Here is a 19,391-nt window from a genome sequence, read left to right as displayed (position 1 = left end):
CCCTTAGATGGGGGTGGTTCAACTTATAACTTCTTCTGCCGTTGCTCAAGAGCCTCATGTGCTGAGTCCATCTACCCTCTTCTGCCAAATTGACCTGTTGTCTTCTCCTTTGGCCTAAGTTTGGAAATTTCACATGTTTTGTGGTCACAAGTAGCAATAATAGCTTTGGTATACACGCCCAAAAAATGGCTGATGATATGCAATTGGCCTCTGAAGTAGTCGCTTTATTTTATCTGTTATGAGCATTTCTAGATATGAAATCAGCAACCAAGTCTAGAACGGCATGCAGGTACACGTGTGTGGAAGATTGTCCTTGGTGAGCAGTTGGAATGTATAGATTCCGAGTCATACCTCTCACTTACCTGCCGAATTCATAATTCACCCCAGACTAGCTGACATAAGTACTGCCGGTAATACCATGGTACACTTCAGGAACAGCACCATATGGAAGTGAAGAACCAGAATAAACTGCAGTTGGAAACTGTACAGAACTGTCTTTCCTTTTTTCTAAATTTATTATATAAACACTGATTTAACAGAGTTAATAAATTAAGAACATGTAGGCTATCTTCTGAGGGAAACTTATCTTACATGATGTCTATTATTGTACAAGCTGGCCGGGGAAAGATGATAATGCTTGCAGTGGGTGAGAAGACAATAGTAAGACCATAATATGCAATTTCCAAAAGAATACTCAAGCTGGAACTTCCTTTTGAGCCCATCCCTCCAGTGCCTGTCGTGCATCTTCTCTACTTTTTAAGCTCATGATGTCTTTGAAAATAAGATTCCGTCTCTTAGCAATGTCAGCACCTTTTGATTCACGTGCATTTAAATTTCTCCAATTGCTCTTTGACCTTGCAAAATCTCGCTCAGAATGCGAGCTGCTAGTAGTAGGCATCTCAACTATCTCTCTGAGCTTCTCTACCACAACACTCATTGCTGGCCGTGTTTTCGAATGCTTTGCAAGACATTGAAGAGCCAAAGACGCTACCCTTTGGGCTTGCAACATTGAGTACTTCCCTGCCAGTTGTGGATCCATTATGTTATCAATCTTTTTGTTTCCTTGAAGGTAAGGCTTCACCCAATCCAGCAATTTTTGCTCATCCTTTGGACGATTCATGTCCACAGACCTCCTTCCTGAAAGCATCTCAAGAATAACTATCCCAAAGCTCCATACATCACTCTTTGATGTAAGATGCCCTGTTTGAATATACTCTGGAGCAGCATAGCCTATAGTCCCAACCACCTGTAGCATGCAAGTAGCATGAGAGAGAGAGAGAGAGAGAGAGAGAGAGAGAGAGAGGGAGAGAAAATCAAAACCAAGTACTACAATTACTTGAGTTGGCTCCTAAAATGAGGCACAAAAAATCTCAATATCACAAACTTGAACAGTTACTGTAGCTATGAATAGCATCGGGATTATTCTAGGTATCAAAAGATAATATGAAAGACCAAAAGGTACAAAAAATTAAATGTGGACCAGGTATGGCATAAATGCTGAATTAAGAGAAGAGTAAAGACATGCTGAAATATGACACTAAGTAATAAACTGAATAACCTTTGGATCAGTAAAAATCTCACACATACCGCAGTGGACACATGGGAGAACCCTGTCTCAGGTCCTTCTCTAGCCAGGCCAAAATCTGATAGCTTTGGAGAAAAGTTTTCATCCAGCAGTACATTGGACGTTTTGAAATCCCGAAAAATGACCTGCATATCAATTTAGAAAAGAGGCATGATGATAGGAACTTCCCAATTGATACATCCTTGGTACTCGTGTGCATCAAATTGATTGCTGTAAACAAAATTACACTAAAGGTGAACAAATCGATGACAAATCGATGCTTATGACATAGGTTTAATATCTTTCACCCTGTTCACCACTCTGCTGCAACACCTTTATTTATTTGAAGGAATTGAATTAAGTGTCTTCATTCGTAAAGAACATAAAGTGTCAAACCAGTGTCTACTGAAGCACATTTGAATTATTTGAAAAACTTTTTTAGGAGCTAAATTAACTGGCTTCATCTATAAATAGCATAAATAATCAAATCACAATCTGCTGCAGCACCTTCAAATTATTTGAAAGAATTTAGGAATTAAATTGATTGCCCTCATCTACAGACAGAAATAGTAAAATCACAAAGTATGGGCCTAACAGCAAGTGTTCGAAGTGTGATAAGCTGACACACACCATGTACACATGCAGCATAGATAGTTATGTAAAGCTATCTATAGTTTTCTTGTCTTTTGACTTAGCAACCTTGCTTTGAGCAGTGTTTCACCCTGAAGTATGCATGGTGGAAACCTCACCCACTGCTGCCCCCATACTATGCTTTCCAAGGATCATTGAGTGAATGAGAGCAACAAAGGAGTATGCAATGGACTTATATATTACCAGCTATGCCGATAAAATTCATCATGCTAATCTGTCGATTATTATCTAGGAAACATGGAATGACAGTGCTACATATGGCAAAGTTAGAAACTTGGTGCCCCTTTGAGAATTTCTTTAAATTACTAAAACAGATTCCTGTTCAAAGTACAAATTGCTGATTTACAGCTGGTTTTCACAAGCTTCGATCTACTGGAGACTACTGGCACAAATACATTTTGGTAATCACAAATAGCTCCACTAACAAAACAGTCTGCAAACCCTAAAAACACAGCAGTAAACCAGCCACTATTCAGTCCAATTCCATAGTGCCATCGTGTCATCCCTCTAAAACTGATCTAGGTTTGTCCCCTTGGATTTGTCCTTTGATCCTCTCACAATCTAGGACTTTTTGCACAACAAAACCATCCAGAAAGATCTCAGAAAATGAGAATGCAGAGAATGAGAAGGAACTCAGCCTTTTGCTGATCCAAACAACTCCGATAACATCAAACAAGTAAGGACACAGCCAAATGCTGACATGAACAGCAGCACAATGCTGTTTCCAATGCTTTGTTATTGCTCTGCTGATCCTATGAGCTGTTGGTATAGACCATACTGCTGTTCCAGCAACCTTTGTTGAAGTCCTTGAATTTACAAAGCCATTTCTCAGTTCTCCTTGCCTAACACCTGCAATTCCTGCAGTTTGCTGCAGGGGGAAAGGATGATGGCAAGATTCTATTGTCAAAAGCATATTAGCTGCCTCTAATACCCATGCATTGTAGTAAATGGCTTTGGGTGCCTGACCCTCCACGCGGCGCGGTGCGCCTCTGCCTCCCACCAGTTCTCCACTCCATCGCACTGCCTCCCCCGTGCTCCCCCCCACACCTGGTCACACATCCCCCCCCCCCCCCCCCCACGGGTACCTCCCCCCACCCTGGTCACCCCCATGCCCTGGAACCTGCCCCATGCCTTGTAAAACACCCCCCCCCCCGGCGGCCCTGGTGTCTCACCCACGCTATCTCCCGTCTCCTTTAACCTGTGGCCACCTGCCTACAAGTCCCCCCACGCCGTCATCTGTGGCGCCCGGCACCTCTATCGCCGTCAGAAAACAGAATCCCCCCCCCCACCAGTTGCTCCCTCCATTTGCAGCAACACTCCCCCCTCCGGCAGTACAACAGTGTGATTGGTAGGTTCTTAGTAGGAACACGCAATGGAAATCTGACTGGTAGATTCTTAGTAGGAACACACAATGGAAACCTCTGGTCAGACATCGGTGCATTCTACAAGTGCCCCCCAGTCAAACACCTTGAGGCTTGAGCGTCATCCTCTCTGAGGAACAACTCTTATGTCGGTGCATTCTACAAGTGCCCCCCACTCAAACACCTTGAGGCTTACGTGTCATCCTCTCTGAGGAACAGCTCTTAGCCGTCCGTGCCACAAAGCTGGAGCTAAAAGAAACATCGATCTTTGGTCAAGTCATAGGACATTCCCCGTCCACGGCCCAGCTTCGGGATTGGCTTCACTCCACGCTACACATTGGCACAGTGCAAATCGTGGAGGCGGTTCTCATGGGGCAAGGGATCTTCATGGTACAACTCACCTCGGCAGACCTAGCCCATGAGCTTGTGGCCAGTTCACCCTATGTTTCCATGAAGAGGGTCATCTACATGGTTCCCTGGTACATTGGTTTCACAATGGAGGCATTCGCGCTCCACAACAAGTTCCTTAGACATCCGGTCACCCTACTCTTCCCTGGACTGGTGGTAGAGTATCGCCAAGTTAGTGGAGGACTTTGGATGACTCTTTGGCACTATCCTTCCCACCTCCTTCGCGGACGTAGTGACAGTTGCAAGAGTCCCAAAGGTACGGGTGGCAGTGAAAGAGACAAGAATATACCACAGTTTCTAGAGATTGATGCAGGCGGACACTCCTTCAGGCAGCAGGTTATTGTGACCGGGCAGCCAGGGCAGTGCCTGCATTGCCATGACTTTGGGCATCAAGCAGCAGATTGTACGCCATTCGAAGCCAAGGCGGCTTCGCCAACAGGCCCACAGGTAGATGCAAACGGCTTTACACAAGTCCAGAGACGACAGAGAGGGAGATGGCCGGGGGGGCCGCAATCAGCCCCATAGACACAGCCACGGCAGCAGGGAGCAGGAGGGCCCCCCTTGCTCGTCCCACCCGGCAGGACCACAAGCCTCCACATCCACCTCCCACAGAGGCATCACAAGCCACCTCACCCGAGGGCCCACATCCCCCACACCGACTTGTTGTTGTATGCGACAGTCTCGTGTCTGATATATGGATTCCATTTCCCGAGCATACATCTAAGTTTTCATCTGTATTGTGTTCTTTCTTTCCCTTTCTCTTTGGTCTTGTGTTTCAGCAATTTATTACAGCTTATGTTTACGCTTCCATTGCTGCACCACTTTTGACATGGTATCAGATTTCAGGATTTGTGCTCCTGCTATGTTTTCTTGCTGATTTCAGGACTATTTTCATCCTTGCTGATCAGGTGACTATTGCTCCATACAGGCGACCTGTTTTACCTGCGTTGTTTGCAGATTTGCCATCGCTTGCTGTCTACAGCCCCTCTGCTACCTGCGTTTTCAGTTTTCAGGCTGCTGCAATAGTTTTCCAGCCTGTTTGTGGCAGTATTCAGCCTACGTTTTGGTGTTCCTGACTCCTTCCTGGTTGGGCGATTGTAGCTTCAAGTCATTTTTGCTGTTTCTAGCAGTTTTTGACTGATTTTTTGATTTTTTGCATAGCTTCTATCTTCTTTTGGTCAGATTTTGGGTTATACTATATGTGAACTCTTGTCTTTTGCAGTCTGTGCTCGTGTTTTGGCTGTGTTCCCTCTCCAAATACCTTCTTTTCTCTACTCCTCTTCTAAATCCTCTACAGATGGCTCCTCTGTGCTCATCAACTGAGATGATACATTATATGGCTTTTACAGCTTCAGAGAGGGGTTCGAAGACAAAGAAGTTGAAGGCCCAGTGTTACCACTATGGCAAGAAGGGCCATTTACGGAAGGACTGTAAAGAGTTAGCGGCTTCCAAGAAGAAAAAGGAGCAGAAAACAAAGTGGGATGCGGACTCCTCCGAGAGTCATCATCTACCTCAGATTCCGATTCCGATCCTCTGGCCAAGGCGAAGTCCAAGGCGTGGAAGGGATCCTCTTCTTCGGATCGTGGGAAGGGCTTGGTGGCCCCTTTCTCAGTTGCTTTCAAGTGGTGGTGATGAGGTCATCCCTCATGACTCTCCAGTGCCAGAGAGGGAGTGTGAGAGGGTGGTGAGATGGGGCGGTTGTGCCTCATCTATATTTCTATACAGATGCACAGGATCTAGAGAGAGACGTCCCTGATGCATCAACCAAAGTCTGGCAGGTAAAATCCTGGAGCTAGGATTGACATCCAGATTCATGATGGCCTGGTTCTTTGACAGAGAGCGGGTGGCTTTCGTCTGGAGCTCACATGAGGGGACACTTTGGTGGTTTGGCCAAAGGAGGGGATCCATGGTCATTTATGTGCTGTGACATTGGTGACAAAATGTTCACGTGTGCTACATCAGTGGCATTGTTGACAAACACTGAGAGCTACTATGATCTTCTCTATTTTTTGGAGTTGGTACAATTGACATCGACATTAGGTTCTCTCTGAGGCACCATGGTGGTGGCTTGATCACCCACTGCTTGGGTATCCATGGTTCTACTTGGTGGTTCTATGTTGTATGGTTTATGATTTTTTTTCATTGTACCATTGTATTGTATCAGATTAACCATGATCTGAGGGAGGGTGTTAGCAGATATGTCAACTCATTTGTGAGTTTGAGCTGCAGAGGCTTGGGCACATTATTTAGGTTATTTAGGCATTTTTTATTGTGTCATTTTATGGTCATATTGGGCATTTATTGCTGGCCAACCAGCATTAAATGCTGGCCAACCTAACATATTTTGTGGCATTATTTGTGCCTATTTATTTTGGGCTACTCCTCAGTTGATCAGTTCACCACCTAGAGGTCCCGTGGAGAGAGGAGCCGGTGCCGGTGCCCACACAGCCAGTGACTCACTGCTGTATGCGACAGTCTCATGTCTGATATATGGATTCCATTTCGAGCATACATCTGAGTTCTCATCTGTATTGTGTTCTTTCTTTCCCTTTCTCTTTTGTCTTGTGTTTCAGCAGTTTATTACAACTTATGTTTACGCTTCCATTGCTGCACCACTTCTGACAAGGGGTTGATCGATTGTGGGCAAACCTAAAGAGGAGGTTTCAGCGTGACACCAAGGCTGCAATTTCAGCTTTCAAGGGGGAACGAGTGGGCTGCGCATTGACACAAGGCTGATGCGAGTAAAGACACATGGAAAAGGAAATTTATTTGATGTTTTTGTGTAGAAATAATTGTCATAGACCGAGAAGGACTACATTTTCAGCCTTTTGAAACAAATTCAAGTTTTTGATAACCTCTAGTTTAATTGAGTTCAAGATGACTAAAGAAAGCCCTAGCATGCTGCCCTTTTAGAGTCAGAGAGGGCTGCGGATCTTTTCAAGTGACAAGGACTTCCGAAGCTGATATGGAGTTTCAAGCTATTAAATGGCCCACAAGGTCCTAGTGCTACAGGCTCTTCCCACATGATCAAAAGCTTGAAGGTGACAACTGCCACATTTGATGGCTGATGATGTTGGACATATTTAAAGTCTTATAGTATGACTCAAGTTGGAACAGCACTATAATATGATGACCATGAAGAAGAGGGTATCTTTGGAGATACAAATGCAAACCGTGAACATGAACAAGCCCACTTCCATGAGCGAGCATTTGAACAAGCTCAAACAATTGCAGACGAAGGTTCAAAATGCCACAAAGGCTATTACTTCTGAGGACATAGCGATCACTTTGTTGTCATAGTTGCCACCCCACTTCGGTGCATTATATTCTACCTTGATTGCTTTCCAAGTGGATAAACACCCTTAAGTGTAAAGAGTTGGTTCCTGTGGTCTTGGACCAAGAGGAGTAGTTGAAGCATCTCAATCCTTAGAAATCTAAGGAAACACAGTGTGTATGACCATGACAGAAAAATGATATAGACACACAAGATAAATCCTCCAAAATTAGGGTTTCACTGAAACTCTCTCAAACCAGGCACCATTATTGTGTTTTTCATTAAAGCATGTTTTAGGCTCTTTAAAGAGGCTAATCAGCATGGAATGCATTTCTCAGCTCAACATAGGAGCCTCAAACCCCGGTGGTTAAGCCACATACGCCTCCTCCTTGAGATCACCATTCAAAAACCTTGATTTAAATAACTATCCCTTTCCTGTGAGTGGCCACTACGAGTACTATGCAAACAATGGTCATTCTAGCAGTTGGAATGAATGATTCTTGAAAATCAAATCCTTCAACGTGTGATAATCCCTATGTAACTTATTTGGCTTTGTGCTTTTCTACCTTGTACTTTACCTTCTAGACCTACTTAGTATCAATAATCTTCCTCCTTTCTCACTAATCTACTAGCTCCCAGGTGTCATTCTTCATTATGCTATCATACTCACTTTGCATAGCTGCTCTCAATGCTAAATCGACAAGTGCTTCTTCCAAGTCTACTAGCTCCTTTACTTCTCTCATAATCTCAACCACACATCAAGGCTATATTGACTATGTGAGCAAAAGCATTCCTTTGCTCCTCTATTCTCTAGGACCTTCTTGGTATATCTGCCTTTTTCTCAACAATCGTAGGCATAGGATTATTGCAATCATAGAGTTGTTTCACCCGATGTGGCCATAGCTTTTCCGATGATGTGATTGCAAGTTGGTGAACTTTCTCCTCATCATTCGAAGACGATACTTCCTCCTCGAGAATAGGGATGGCCTTACAATTTAGAGCACCATGGATCATTGGTGGCACTTTACGAGGGTGGAGCATTGACCATATCTAACACAACAAACCAAGTCACAACTGTCAAGATTGTGGGAGAGAAGGAAGGAGTCTCACTTGTAGCTTTCTTGCTTGCATAATGGGGGAATACACACAAGGGTGAAGGCTGAAAACAGTTTTCCTCTCTTCTTAGTTGTGTAAGCCAAAAAGAACTCTAGTACAAAGAAATAGAAGAACCCTATATATGGGTCTCAAACCAAACTCAACTAACTAAGGTGGCATACTAACTGAGCCACGAACTAGAGTAGATAAGGATAGCTATCATGTAGCTATTATTCATGGGCAGTGTACCAACCGCGTCTGCAACTGACAAGTCGGTGACATAAATACACAACGGTCACCCTGGCGTATCACGAGTGGAGCTCGATATCTCAACACTCCCCCTCGAGCTCAATCCCAATTCCTGCACACCAAGCATGTCTCTGAACTTGCGCAGCTTCTCTGCGCCCAATGCCTTCGTGAATATGTCAGCTACCTGATCCTCTGTGCTGACATAAACTAGATCAATAAGACCTAGTAAAACCCTCTCTCGCACATAGTGATAATGCACCTCAATGTGCTTTGTTCTAGCATGATAGACTGGGTTATTTGCCAAGTGTATACTACTCATGTTGTCACAATAAATGACAACTGGCCTATCTGTAGACTGATGCATATCATAAAGTAGCTTATGCAACCAAGCTACCTCACACGCAGCCATTGCTGCACCCCTGTACTCAGCCTCTGTGCTCGACAAGGCAACTGTAGGCTGTTTCTTGCTGCTCCAAGTGACTGCCGCACTCCCAAAAGAGAACACATATCCACTGGTAGATCGTCTATCAGAAATACTACCAGCCCAATCAGCATTAGTGTATCCATGCAACTGTATCTGAACCCCAGTCTCATAAAATAGTCCATACTGCAATGTGGACTTCACATACCTGAGTATGCGTCTAGCCGCATCCAAATGTGGTTTCCTTGGAGCCTGCATAAACTGACTTACCAATCCAACAGTATAGCTCAAATCTGGCCTGGTAATAGTCATATAAATCAAACTTCCTACTATGCGTCTGTACATAGTAGGGTCTTCTAGAAGCTCACCTGCATCTGTGCTCAGCTTTACATTCTGCTCCAAAGGAACTGAAATAGGCTTACAATCTGTCATCCCATATTTGGACAGCATGTCCAATCCATACTGCCTCTGCAAGAGCTATATCCCACTTGGTGATCTAATCACCTCAATGCCCAAGAAATAACGCAGCTCTCCCAAATCCTTCATCTCAAACTTTTGCTTCAATAGCATTTTCACATGAAGGATATCTTCATCACTGTCACCTGTCATAATCAAATCATCAACATAAATGACAAGTAGCATAATACCTTTCTCTGTTTTTCTCACATAAAGTGAGAAATCTGCCTTGGAAATCTGAAAGCCAATAGTGACAAGATACTGTCCTATCTTGTCAGACCATGCTTTAGGTGCTTGCTTCAAGCCATACAAGGCTTTCTTCAACCTGCAAACAAACTCAGGATGAACAGCATGCACATAACCTGGTGGCTGCTCCATATAGACCTCTTCTTGCAAATCACCATGCAAGAAGGCATTCTTTACATCCATCTGATGTAAAGACCATCCCTTTGATGCAGCCATAGCAATGGCTGCTCTTACAGTTGCCATCCTTGCAACCGGACTGAATGTTTCTTCATAGTCAATGCCATATTGTTGAGTGTTGAAATGACTTGTTTTTTGGCTGATTTTTGTTGTTTTTGAGAGCTGAATGGTTGATTTTATGGGATGATTGGTTGATTTAGAAGTGGATTGAGAGTGTTTTGGATGATATTGATTGTGTTTTGGAAGTTCATGATGTTTGTTGATGGTTCTGTGATGTTCTGATAGGTTCTGAATGGTTCTGTATACCTTCTGTTTTGTTCTGTTTTGGTCTATTTTGTTCTGATTGTCTTCTGTGATTGATGAAGAATGAGATATTGTGAAAGTTTATTGAATGGTTTGTGAGAGTTTGGAATGATTTGAGAGTGAGTTATGAGGTTTTGATGACCTTCTGTAACCTTCTGTAGGTCTTCTGTAGAGCTTCTGCTTCTGTTCTGTCTCTATTCTGTTCTGTACTATAGCTGTTCTGGTACTGTTCTGTAGACTGTTCTGTATGCTTCTGTAAGTGTTCTGTGGAATGTATGTGTGACTTTGGGAAAGTTTTCTAGCCTTGGAAAGAGGTGAATACAAGTGCAAAAGAGCTGAAAGAAGTGGAAGAAGTAGCTGCTGAAGACTCAAGAGAAGACTAGAGTGAAGTGACAGTAGTGAGCTATGAAGAGACACTGTAGTGGCTCTGGTGACCCTTCATATCAGACATACCTCTTGAAAGGGGCATCCACGACCTAAGAGTGATTATTGAGAGTAATTTTTGAGAGATTGTAGTGAGGATATGATGTATTATTGATGGAGTGAGATAGAGAGAGTCAGAGATAGCCAATTCTACTCAAACAGAGTGATTGTATATGAGAGATTGAGAGAAAAGACTATGAAGATATTGAAGTTGAATACTGTGTGATGTATTTCCATTCAAAGATGGTGTATTCTTTTGCTTTCTTTGTTCCATTGATGGATTTTGTGAAGATATTGAAGAATATGGTTGATTCTATTAAAAAACCGTGGGAGATCTACATGATGCTGCATGAAGATTTGTTGTGCCTGGTGTTCTTTTCTTCATTGTGATCATATGAAACATGATAAACAAGCTTGTTGATGTTACAAGATAGATTTTCTTGCAAGAGAATTCCCTTTTCCTTGGTGTTCCTCTCGGGGCTCCATGTTTTTGGTGCGCAGCCGGGGAAACTTGCCATCAACAAGCACCAAAAGAGGCTGAAAATGAAGGAATTGGCATTGCCAAGAAGAGAAGAATTCAATGGATGTTTGTAAAATTCCTTCTTCCACTGAAGAGTTGGAATTTCTCATAATCAAAGCCACTTTTCACAAAAAGTTCATCCCACAATGGCGGAAACACATCGCCATCATGATGCATGCTCTATGTGGTGGACAGTTTCCTCTTCCTATTGAAGCAGCAGAAACTTGCATCTTGGTGGCAAACTGTTTGGGAACAAACTGAAGAACAGAAACAGAGAGAATGACCATCCATGGAAGATTTGGCATTCATTGAAAAGTTTCCAGACAACATCAAGTGGGAGATTGTGAAGAAGCTTCAGGAGTCTTAGTCTGTAGAGGTTCACAAAGACAAGAAGGAAAAGAGTTGGAATTTGTTCGTGGACGCTCAACAGCAAGATACATGGGATGCTTGGTGTACTGATAATCTTCTGTTTGTTCAATTAGCAACCCACTGGAAGTTGGTAGACAGAGTGTTTTTCACAACATACACTATTGAAACCATCAGAAGCTGGCATTACTATGATGATGGTACCACCACAATGCTCAGACGTATGCATTTTGACACCTTCAGAACCGAATACCTTCCTCTGTGTAGTGGCATGAAAGCAGAATTCAGGGATGTTGAAAAGAAAGAAGTAGAAGAAATGTTGGCAAGAGAGTCCTACAGAGACTGAGGCCTTCTGTTAACCCTCTGTGGAGCACTAACAACATAGCGGAGCCAACCCCCTGATGAATGACGCAATAAAAAGGCAAGCGTTAGAACGAGTCCAGAGGTACGTGAGAAGAGAGAAAGCAAAAATCAGAGCCGAGAGCGAGCTCGCAGCAGAAGCCGCCTTTGACGCCCTTGCGGAACTCTTTACAGAAGTCCCAATGGCACATCAAGCCCTTCCTCCTCCTGCTGGAGGTCCACTTCCAAGCCAGATCCGTCCTGGAAATATTGATGACAGGCCAGCGAATGTAGTCCCATTGCCAGTTTTTAAGGGAGAGTACAATGAAGACCCCGATCTTCATGTAGCAGAGTTTATGGTAGCGTGTGTGGCTAGCAATGCCAAAACCCCTGAGCATTGGTTAGCGATATTCCCCGCCACTTTTAAGGGCGCGGCGTTTCAGTGGTATGAGAGACAAGCAGCAGGAACTTTTGGTACATGGGACGACCTGAAGTTGGCCTTCCTTACTAAATTCAGGCGTGAAGGTTTTGAAGAGCGGATGAGAGAGGAATTCATGAACCTAAGTCAGTCCTCTGGAGAAAGAGTAGAAGCCTATGTCTCACGAATGGAATCCATCCTGAAGAGATGGACTAACCATAATCTAGATGATGGCATTCAGAAGGGGGTGTTTCTCAGAGGATTACAACCAGAAGTCCGTAAGTTTGTGAAGCTGCAAAGACCAGCCACACTACAAGCTGCAACAGAAGGTGCAAGACTGTACGATGAAGTGGAAGCTAGACTAGCAATGAATACAGGAAGAGGAGTCCTACCTCCTCTGGTGCCAGGAATGATGTACCCACCAAATGCAGTCCCAGAGACTGTTCCCTATCCCTACCAACAGATGCCCTCGGTATCACAGTACAGTGCACCAAATCCACAGTGGCCACAATCCATGCCTCAAATGGTGGTTCCACCACAACAACCATGGTCTCAACCAATTTCCTCAATGCCAAATCAGCAGCAACAGTGGAACCCTACCAACTGGAGTCAACAGCCAACAGTTCAAACAGGAGCACTGAATCAGAACCAGAACAGAGACCCCTCTGTACCAGCCCAACCCGTTTATGCAGTGATTACAGAGACTCCTCAAAACCCTCCTGCCAGTACATCCGGAGGAGAAAGCTTGAAGGATTATTTATCCAACTCAGTTGCAAACATTAAGAAGAAGTTTATGGATGTGATTACAGAGCAACTACAGACGCTGAAAGTGAACACAGCAAGCATATCCAACGTTGCAGGAGCAGGAAGAGATGTGATGCGGTCAAATACTTGGTGTGGTAAGTGTCATCAAGCAGGCCATTTAGCCACTGAATGTACACGAAAACCAACCATCCCTGGAGCCTTCTGTTCCTACTGTTTGCGGAAGAATCATACAGAGGACATTTGCTCTCTGAAAGAGATGCATGATAGAAGAAGGAAGGAAGAAGACGCAAGATTCAACTTGTTGGAATCCAAAATGACAATACAGGATATTGGACCCAAGCCTAGAGAGTTTGGTCCTAATTTTGGACCCAGAAGATTTCCCTCTCAAAGTTACAGAGGAAGACAGTCTGGCGGTGGTCAGAGATCAGAAGTGGAGTGTTACAGATGCGGAGAAAAGGGACACATCTCACCAAATTGTCCAAATCCTCGAAGGTCAGTGGATTACAAGCCCTTATGCAGTCGATGCAAAGGAGAAGGCCACACTGCAAAAGACTGTCCAAGCCCAGCCCCAGTGAAAAACAGTGCTACTGATAGTCCGTCCAAGGCCCAAGAGCCTACCTCCAATTTAGTGGAATTGGAAGTTGCTGCCATCACGCGTGCAAAGCAGAAGGAACCACCTATCCAGAAAGAAAATAACCCTCCTGCCAGAACAGTGAAGTTCAATCTTCCACCAGAAGAACAAAACAGAACAGAGCCTAACAGTGCCGTACAGAGCCCTACAGTGCCACAGAGAGTTACAGAGACAGTTACAGAGGCAGGACCAGAGGTCCAGGATACAGAAGAGGAGGAAGTGCCACAAGTGGCAGAAGAAGTTCCTGTAATTCCTCTGATGGAAGGAAGAGGGAAAATGAAAATGGGTGTTGCACCATTCCCTAATCGGTTAGAGAAGCCAGTGGATCCTATTAAGGAATACGATCTGGTTAGAGATCTAGATACCTTTAAACCAAACCTCACATTCCGACAATTATTGATGTTGTCTCCCAGTTGCCGAAAAAGGTTCAAAAGTATACTGACAAAAAGACGTGGTTTAAGGATTGCTCCCTCAACAGCGACAAAGTCCAACAAGGCTCCAGAGCCTGTAAAAGAAGTGGATGTGGCTAACGCTTTCCTAGATCCAGGTACTCCAGAGACTGGCGTATGGATAGAAGGCTGCTTCATTGCAAATGCACTGATTGATGGAGGCTCATCAGTGAACATTATGACGGATGTGACGATGAAGGATCTAGGCCTACAAGGTGTGCAACCCACCCAATGGCTCATCAGACTGGCGGATCAGAGTAGAATCAAGCCTTTGGGCATTCTTCCATATGTGAAGACTACAGTGGCTGGAAAAGATTATTGGCTAACCTATTTGGTGGTGAAGCCAAACTCTTATGGTACATCCTATCCTCTGTTACTGGGTAGACCATGGCTTTTTGAAGCCAGAGCAAGGACGGATTGGTTTAAAGGAACTTTGACCTTGGGCAGAGGACCCAACAAAGTGGTGCTGAAACTGTATGGTTCTCAAAAAGAACATGGATCCACCTCCTTGGAATTATCTTCTGATTCCCCTAACGAGGCTACAGATGGAACATCAGCAGACGAAGATGCTGTCAAACAGATCCTTCCCAAGAAAACAGTGGCACATTCTTTAACAGTGGATACTGTAAGCCGACTCCCAAAAGATGCAAAGCCATTATCAATGGGTGAATACTTCCTGCCTGAATCAGGAATGCCTTCTGAAATCACTTCTGACAGTGAGATAGAAGCATGGATGTACTGCTCTCCCTGTTACATGGTCACAGCAGAAGCAGAAGCAGAGACAGAGGCAGGAGAGGAAACAGAGAATCTGTTCTTCTGTTACAGAGCTCCTACAGAAGCAGAAGCAGAAGCAGAAGCAGCAGCAGAAGCAGAAGCAGAAACAGAGACAGAAGAGGATGGATATGATATGGACGAAGAAGATTATGAAAGTGAGCCAGAAGAATCTACCCCACCTGAAGAGGATATATTTGAGGAAGAAGTTCCAGAAGCATCAGAAGCTGATGAGCTCATGCTATGGAACAAAATGATGATGATACCATTTGGTCTGGTAAATGGATCTTCTCATATGCAAAACCTTTATAAGAAATGGATTAAGAAGAGCAAGCCGTCTTTTAGCAGTGGCTCATGCCGTCCTAACCTATCCTTGCCAAAGAAAGATGATGATGATACACCGTGCCAACAAGCACCAGTCCCACCAACCCAACAGGCATCAAAGGGTCCCTATTATGTGACATTCCTGGATGTATCATCAGAAGATGAGTCTTCAAGCCACGAGGTAATTAATTTTGAAACCAAACCCGAAACGGCGCTTATCCCATTCCAACGTCTTAAGGAGCAACCTAAGTCTCCACCAAAAGAAGAAGTTGGTTCTAGTGGGACATCAGAAGAGGACATCACTCCCTTGAAGGAGTCGGATCTATATCCAGAAACAGTTCGTGGGACCTTCATCCGTGAAGTAGAAGGTGAAAGGCAGTTAACCTTTGTGGATTCAGAAGGCACTGAACGCCACTTGAAGGTGGGTAGCAGCCTCCCAGAAGAGGAGTTGTCAACCTTGTACAACTTGTTGAAAGAAAATTTGGACGTGTTTGCATGGTCTTACAAAGACCTAAAGGGGATTGATCCCACAATATGTCAACATCATATTGACTTGGAGCCTGATGCCAAGCCAGTACGGCAACGACAGAGGCGAATGAACCCGAATTATTCCACATTGGTGAAAGCGGAGCTGCTGAAGCTTCTAGAAGCCGAGTTCATTTATCCAGTGGCAAATAGTGAATGGGTTTCACCCATCGTGGTTGTACCCAAGAAGAATGGCAAATTGCGAATATGTGTGGATTTCCGAAAGCTTAATTCCAAGACAAAGAAGGATCACTTTCCAATCCCTTTCACAGACCAACTGTTGGACACAGTGGCAGGACATGAACTTTATTCTCTTCTGGATGGATTCAGCGGATACAACCAAGTCCAAATCGCAGAAGAAGACCAATCCAAAACAACCTTCACCACAGAATGGGGGACCTACGCTTACCGAGTGATGCCATTTGGGCTCTGCAATGCCCCTGCTACTTTCCAACGAGTCATGATGGCCGCATTTCAAAATCATCTGCACGACTTTATTGAGGTATATTTAGATGACTTCTGTGTCTATAGCTTGATCCGTGAACACTGGGGACATTTGGAACAATGCTTTGACCGATGCCGGGAGTATGGGATTTCCCTCAACCCCGACAAATGCATCTTTGGGGTCTCTTCTGGAGTCCTGTTGGGCCACATTGTCTCTGCACAAGGGATATCAACAGACCCGGCAAAGATCGAAAAGATCGCAGCTCTGACAGCACCCACCAACCTCAAACAGTTGAGGGGATTTCTAGGCCATGTGGGTTACTACAGAAGGTTCATAGCCCATTTTGCGACAAAGGCAACTTCCTTGCACAAGCTCCTGAGGAAAGATGCAGAGTTTACTTGGACGGAAGAATGTGACAAAGCCTTCCACACTCTGAAGCAGTGTCTGATAGAGGCACCCATTCTGCAACCTCCTGATTGGACGAAAGAGTTCCATGTACACACTGATGCATCAATTGAAGGCTTAGGTGCTGTCCTCTGCCAGAAGGGCTCCTCGAAGTTGGATCAACCGATCTATTATGCAAGCCGAAAAGTCACTGATAGGGAACGGAACTATACAGTGACAGAGCTGGAGTGCTTGGCAATGGTGTTTGCCCTGGAGAAGTTTCGCCACTATCTCCTATCCACCCACTTTTTATGTGGATCATGAGGCCCTATCCTTCCTAATGAACAAAGCAAATGTGAAGGGACGAATGATGAGATGGCTCCTTTTATTCCAGGAGTTTGACTTTGAGGTGATTACTAAGCCTGGTCGTTCCCATGTTCTGGCTGATTATCTGTCGCGTATCCCACAAACTGCAGACGAGGAGCAGGATGATCCAGACCTCCCTGATGCTTCCCTATTCTTGGTAGAGACTGTAACTCCCTGGAATGCAGACATTGCCAATCTGCTGGCAACCCAACAGTACCCTCCTGGTATCTCTAGTCTAGAAAGGAAGAAGCTCATGCTAGAATCAGCCCCATACACCCTGCTAGGCGGTGCACTGTACAAGAAAGGCAAAGATGAAATGCTCAGAAGATGTGTTGTAGGAGATGAGATTGGGATTGTTCTGAAGGCTTGCCACGACGAGCCATGTGGAGGTCACTTTGCAGGAGAAGCTACAGCCAGGAAGGCTCTGCTAGCAGGATATTGGTGACCTACCATTCATAAGGATGCCTATGATTACTGTAAAAGATGTGATGCTTGTCAAAGAATGGGGAAACCCACGAAGACAAGTGCCATGCCACTGCAACCTATCCTTCCTTTGAAGCCGTTTGAGAAGTGGGGCATTGACTTCGTAGGTCCGATCGACCCTCCCACCAGAAGGAAACAGAACCGATACATCCTCGTATATACGGATTATGTTACAAAGTGGTGTGAAGCTAAAGCCCTTAAGCGGGACGATGGTAACAGCGTAGCCCTGTTCATGTACGAGAATATCATCACCCGTTTTGGTAGTCCCTTAGAGCTGGTAAGTGATAGAGGCACTCATTTCCTCAACAAAGTCATGGAAGAGTTGACAGAGTTGTATAAGATCCGCCATCGCAAGTCCACTCCTTATTACCCCAGAGCCAACGGCCAAGTCGAAGTCACCAATCGCATCCTCTGCTCGATTCTGACAAGAACAATTGCTGCACATCGTCGTGATTGGGACGATCGACTTACAGAGACCCTCTGGGCGTACAGAACCTCCCATAAAGCAGCAACGGGACAGACACCTTTCCAGCTGGTATATGGTACAGAAGCAGTTTTTCCTGTTGAACTGGAACTACCCTCTTTGAGAGTGGCTATCAAAGAGCGTTTGGGGGATGATGATTCACTGCAACGCCGTCTCCTGCACTTGGAATGTTTGGACGAAATTCGTCGGATGGCTCTACAGTGCATGGAAGCCACGCAAGCTCGAGGTAAGGCTTACCATGATAGTTTCATCAAGCACAAGGAGTTCAAAGAAGGTGATTTGGTCCTAGCCTATGATTCACGCTTTGGCAAGTTTCCTGGCAAGCTCCAGCAGCGGTGGATGGGCCCCTATAAGGTACTTGCAGTCAACCCTAATGGCTCTGTCCAAGTACAGACCGTTGATGCCTCTGATGATCCCTTTCTGATTAATGGATATCGTCTGAATAAGTACTTCCCTCCTTGGGGATCTTGACAATTACGGTCACTTGATCTTTTCCCTCGTTGGCGCGGCACTGTACTTCTTATGATGCTACTTCTGATAGCCGTTCTTCAATCACTCCTGATGAAGTGGACGCAACCCTCTATCCCCTCAAAACCCCCTTCCAGCCTTGATTTCTTATCCTCTATTTTCCACCAGCGACAGTGGCGAGGTGGGTTCTGACAAATGGTCTCTCTACCATTCCCTTGCTCAATATTGAAAAGAAAAAAAAAACATATCGGTTATGGGAGAAAAGGACTTAGGTCCCTGTCATGCCGACCTATTCTTCGAGAAAAGGTGGAAACACCCTCGGGAATAGGGAAAAAAAAGAAAAGAAGAAAAAAAAGAACAAAACAAATCTGTTATGAGCGAAAAGGAAGCAATTCCCTGTCATAGCAGGCCTCGTTCCAAGAAAAGGTGGTAAACACCTTTGGGCGAGAAGCTGGCTGTGGAAAAGGTGGTAACACCCAGCAGTCCAGAAAGTGGATTCATTAATTGATATCCCTAGGATCCAATTCCGACGCTGCCTCCCTTGGTACGCTGTGTCCTGGGTCTCTTTGCAAAGTGACTACCTGTCCTCTAGCAGACGCTATGTTCCTGTCCAATACAACGTTCGATTTGATAGCTACCTCCCGGGGTATGCCTCTTCAACAACTGATGACGCGATCTTCATCGACAACCCCTTGAGTGATGTGAGCTTTCATCCTAACCGGATGGGGAAGTGAGTACGGTTGCCCCCTGTATCTATCAACAAAGAGTGAGACAGAGGGTGGGGTGAGAGACCAGTCTTTTCCTTTTAAATCGAATGAGAGGTGAGAAGTGTGAATGAAGTGTTGCACGCACGGGATGGGCCTCTCAATGCACAAAGCACAATTTGTCCCTGTGCACTGCACCATAAGGCTCCCTTGCCTTCCTTCTTGCACCGTATGCCGGCACAGGGCGGGATGCACAGTTGCACCATCAAATGCGCACAAGGCATACAATCTTTACACAAGTGCCTGTGAGGATTACATCAA

The 19,391-nt window shown here is 44.8% G+C and overlaps 1 protein-coding gene across 1 annotated transcript in view; it reads right to left on the bottom strand.

Moving 5' to 3' along the window:
• Positions 1–474: 474 nt before the first annotated feature.
• Positions 475–19,391, bottom strand: part of LOC148032859 (serine/threonine-protein kinase PCRK1-like) — a 36,050-nt gene continuing 17,133 nt past the window's right edge. Inside the window, exons 3-4 of the mRNA XM_087683523.1 lie at positions 1,588–1,710; positions 475–1,246 (exon numbers count right to left, since the gene is read on the bottom strand). Of these exons, the coding sequence (XP_087539649.1) occupies positions 695–1,246; positions 1,588–1,710 (675 nt within the window). The 3' untranslated portion in view covers positions 475–694. The remainder of the gene's footprint in view (positions 1,247–1,587; positions 1,711–19,391) is intronic.

Source organism: Lygodium microphyllum, chromosome 8, assembly GCF_053477565.2.
Source record: "Lygodium microphyllum isolate KBCC chromosome 8, Lygodium_microphyllum_v1.1.10, whole genome shotgun sequence".
NCBI classification, from domain to species: domain Eukaryota; kingdom Viridiplantae; phylum Streptophyta; class Polypodiopsida; order Schizaeales; family Lygodiaceae; genus Lygodium; species Lygodium microphyllum.
This window is presented reverse-complemented; position numbering and strand designations above follow the sequence as displayed.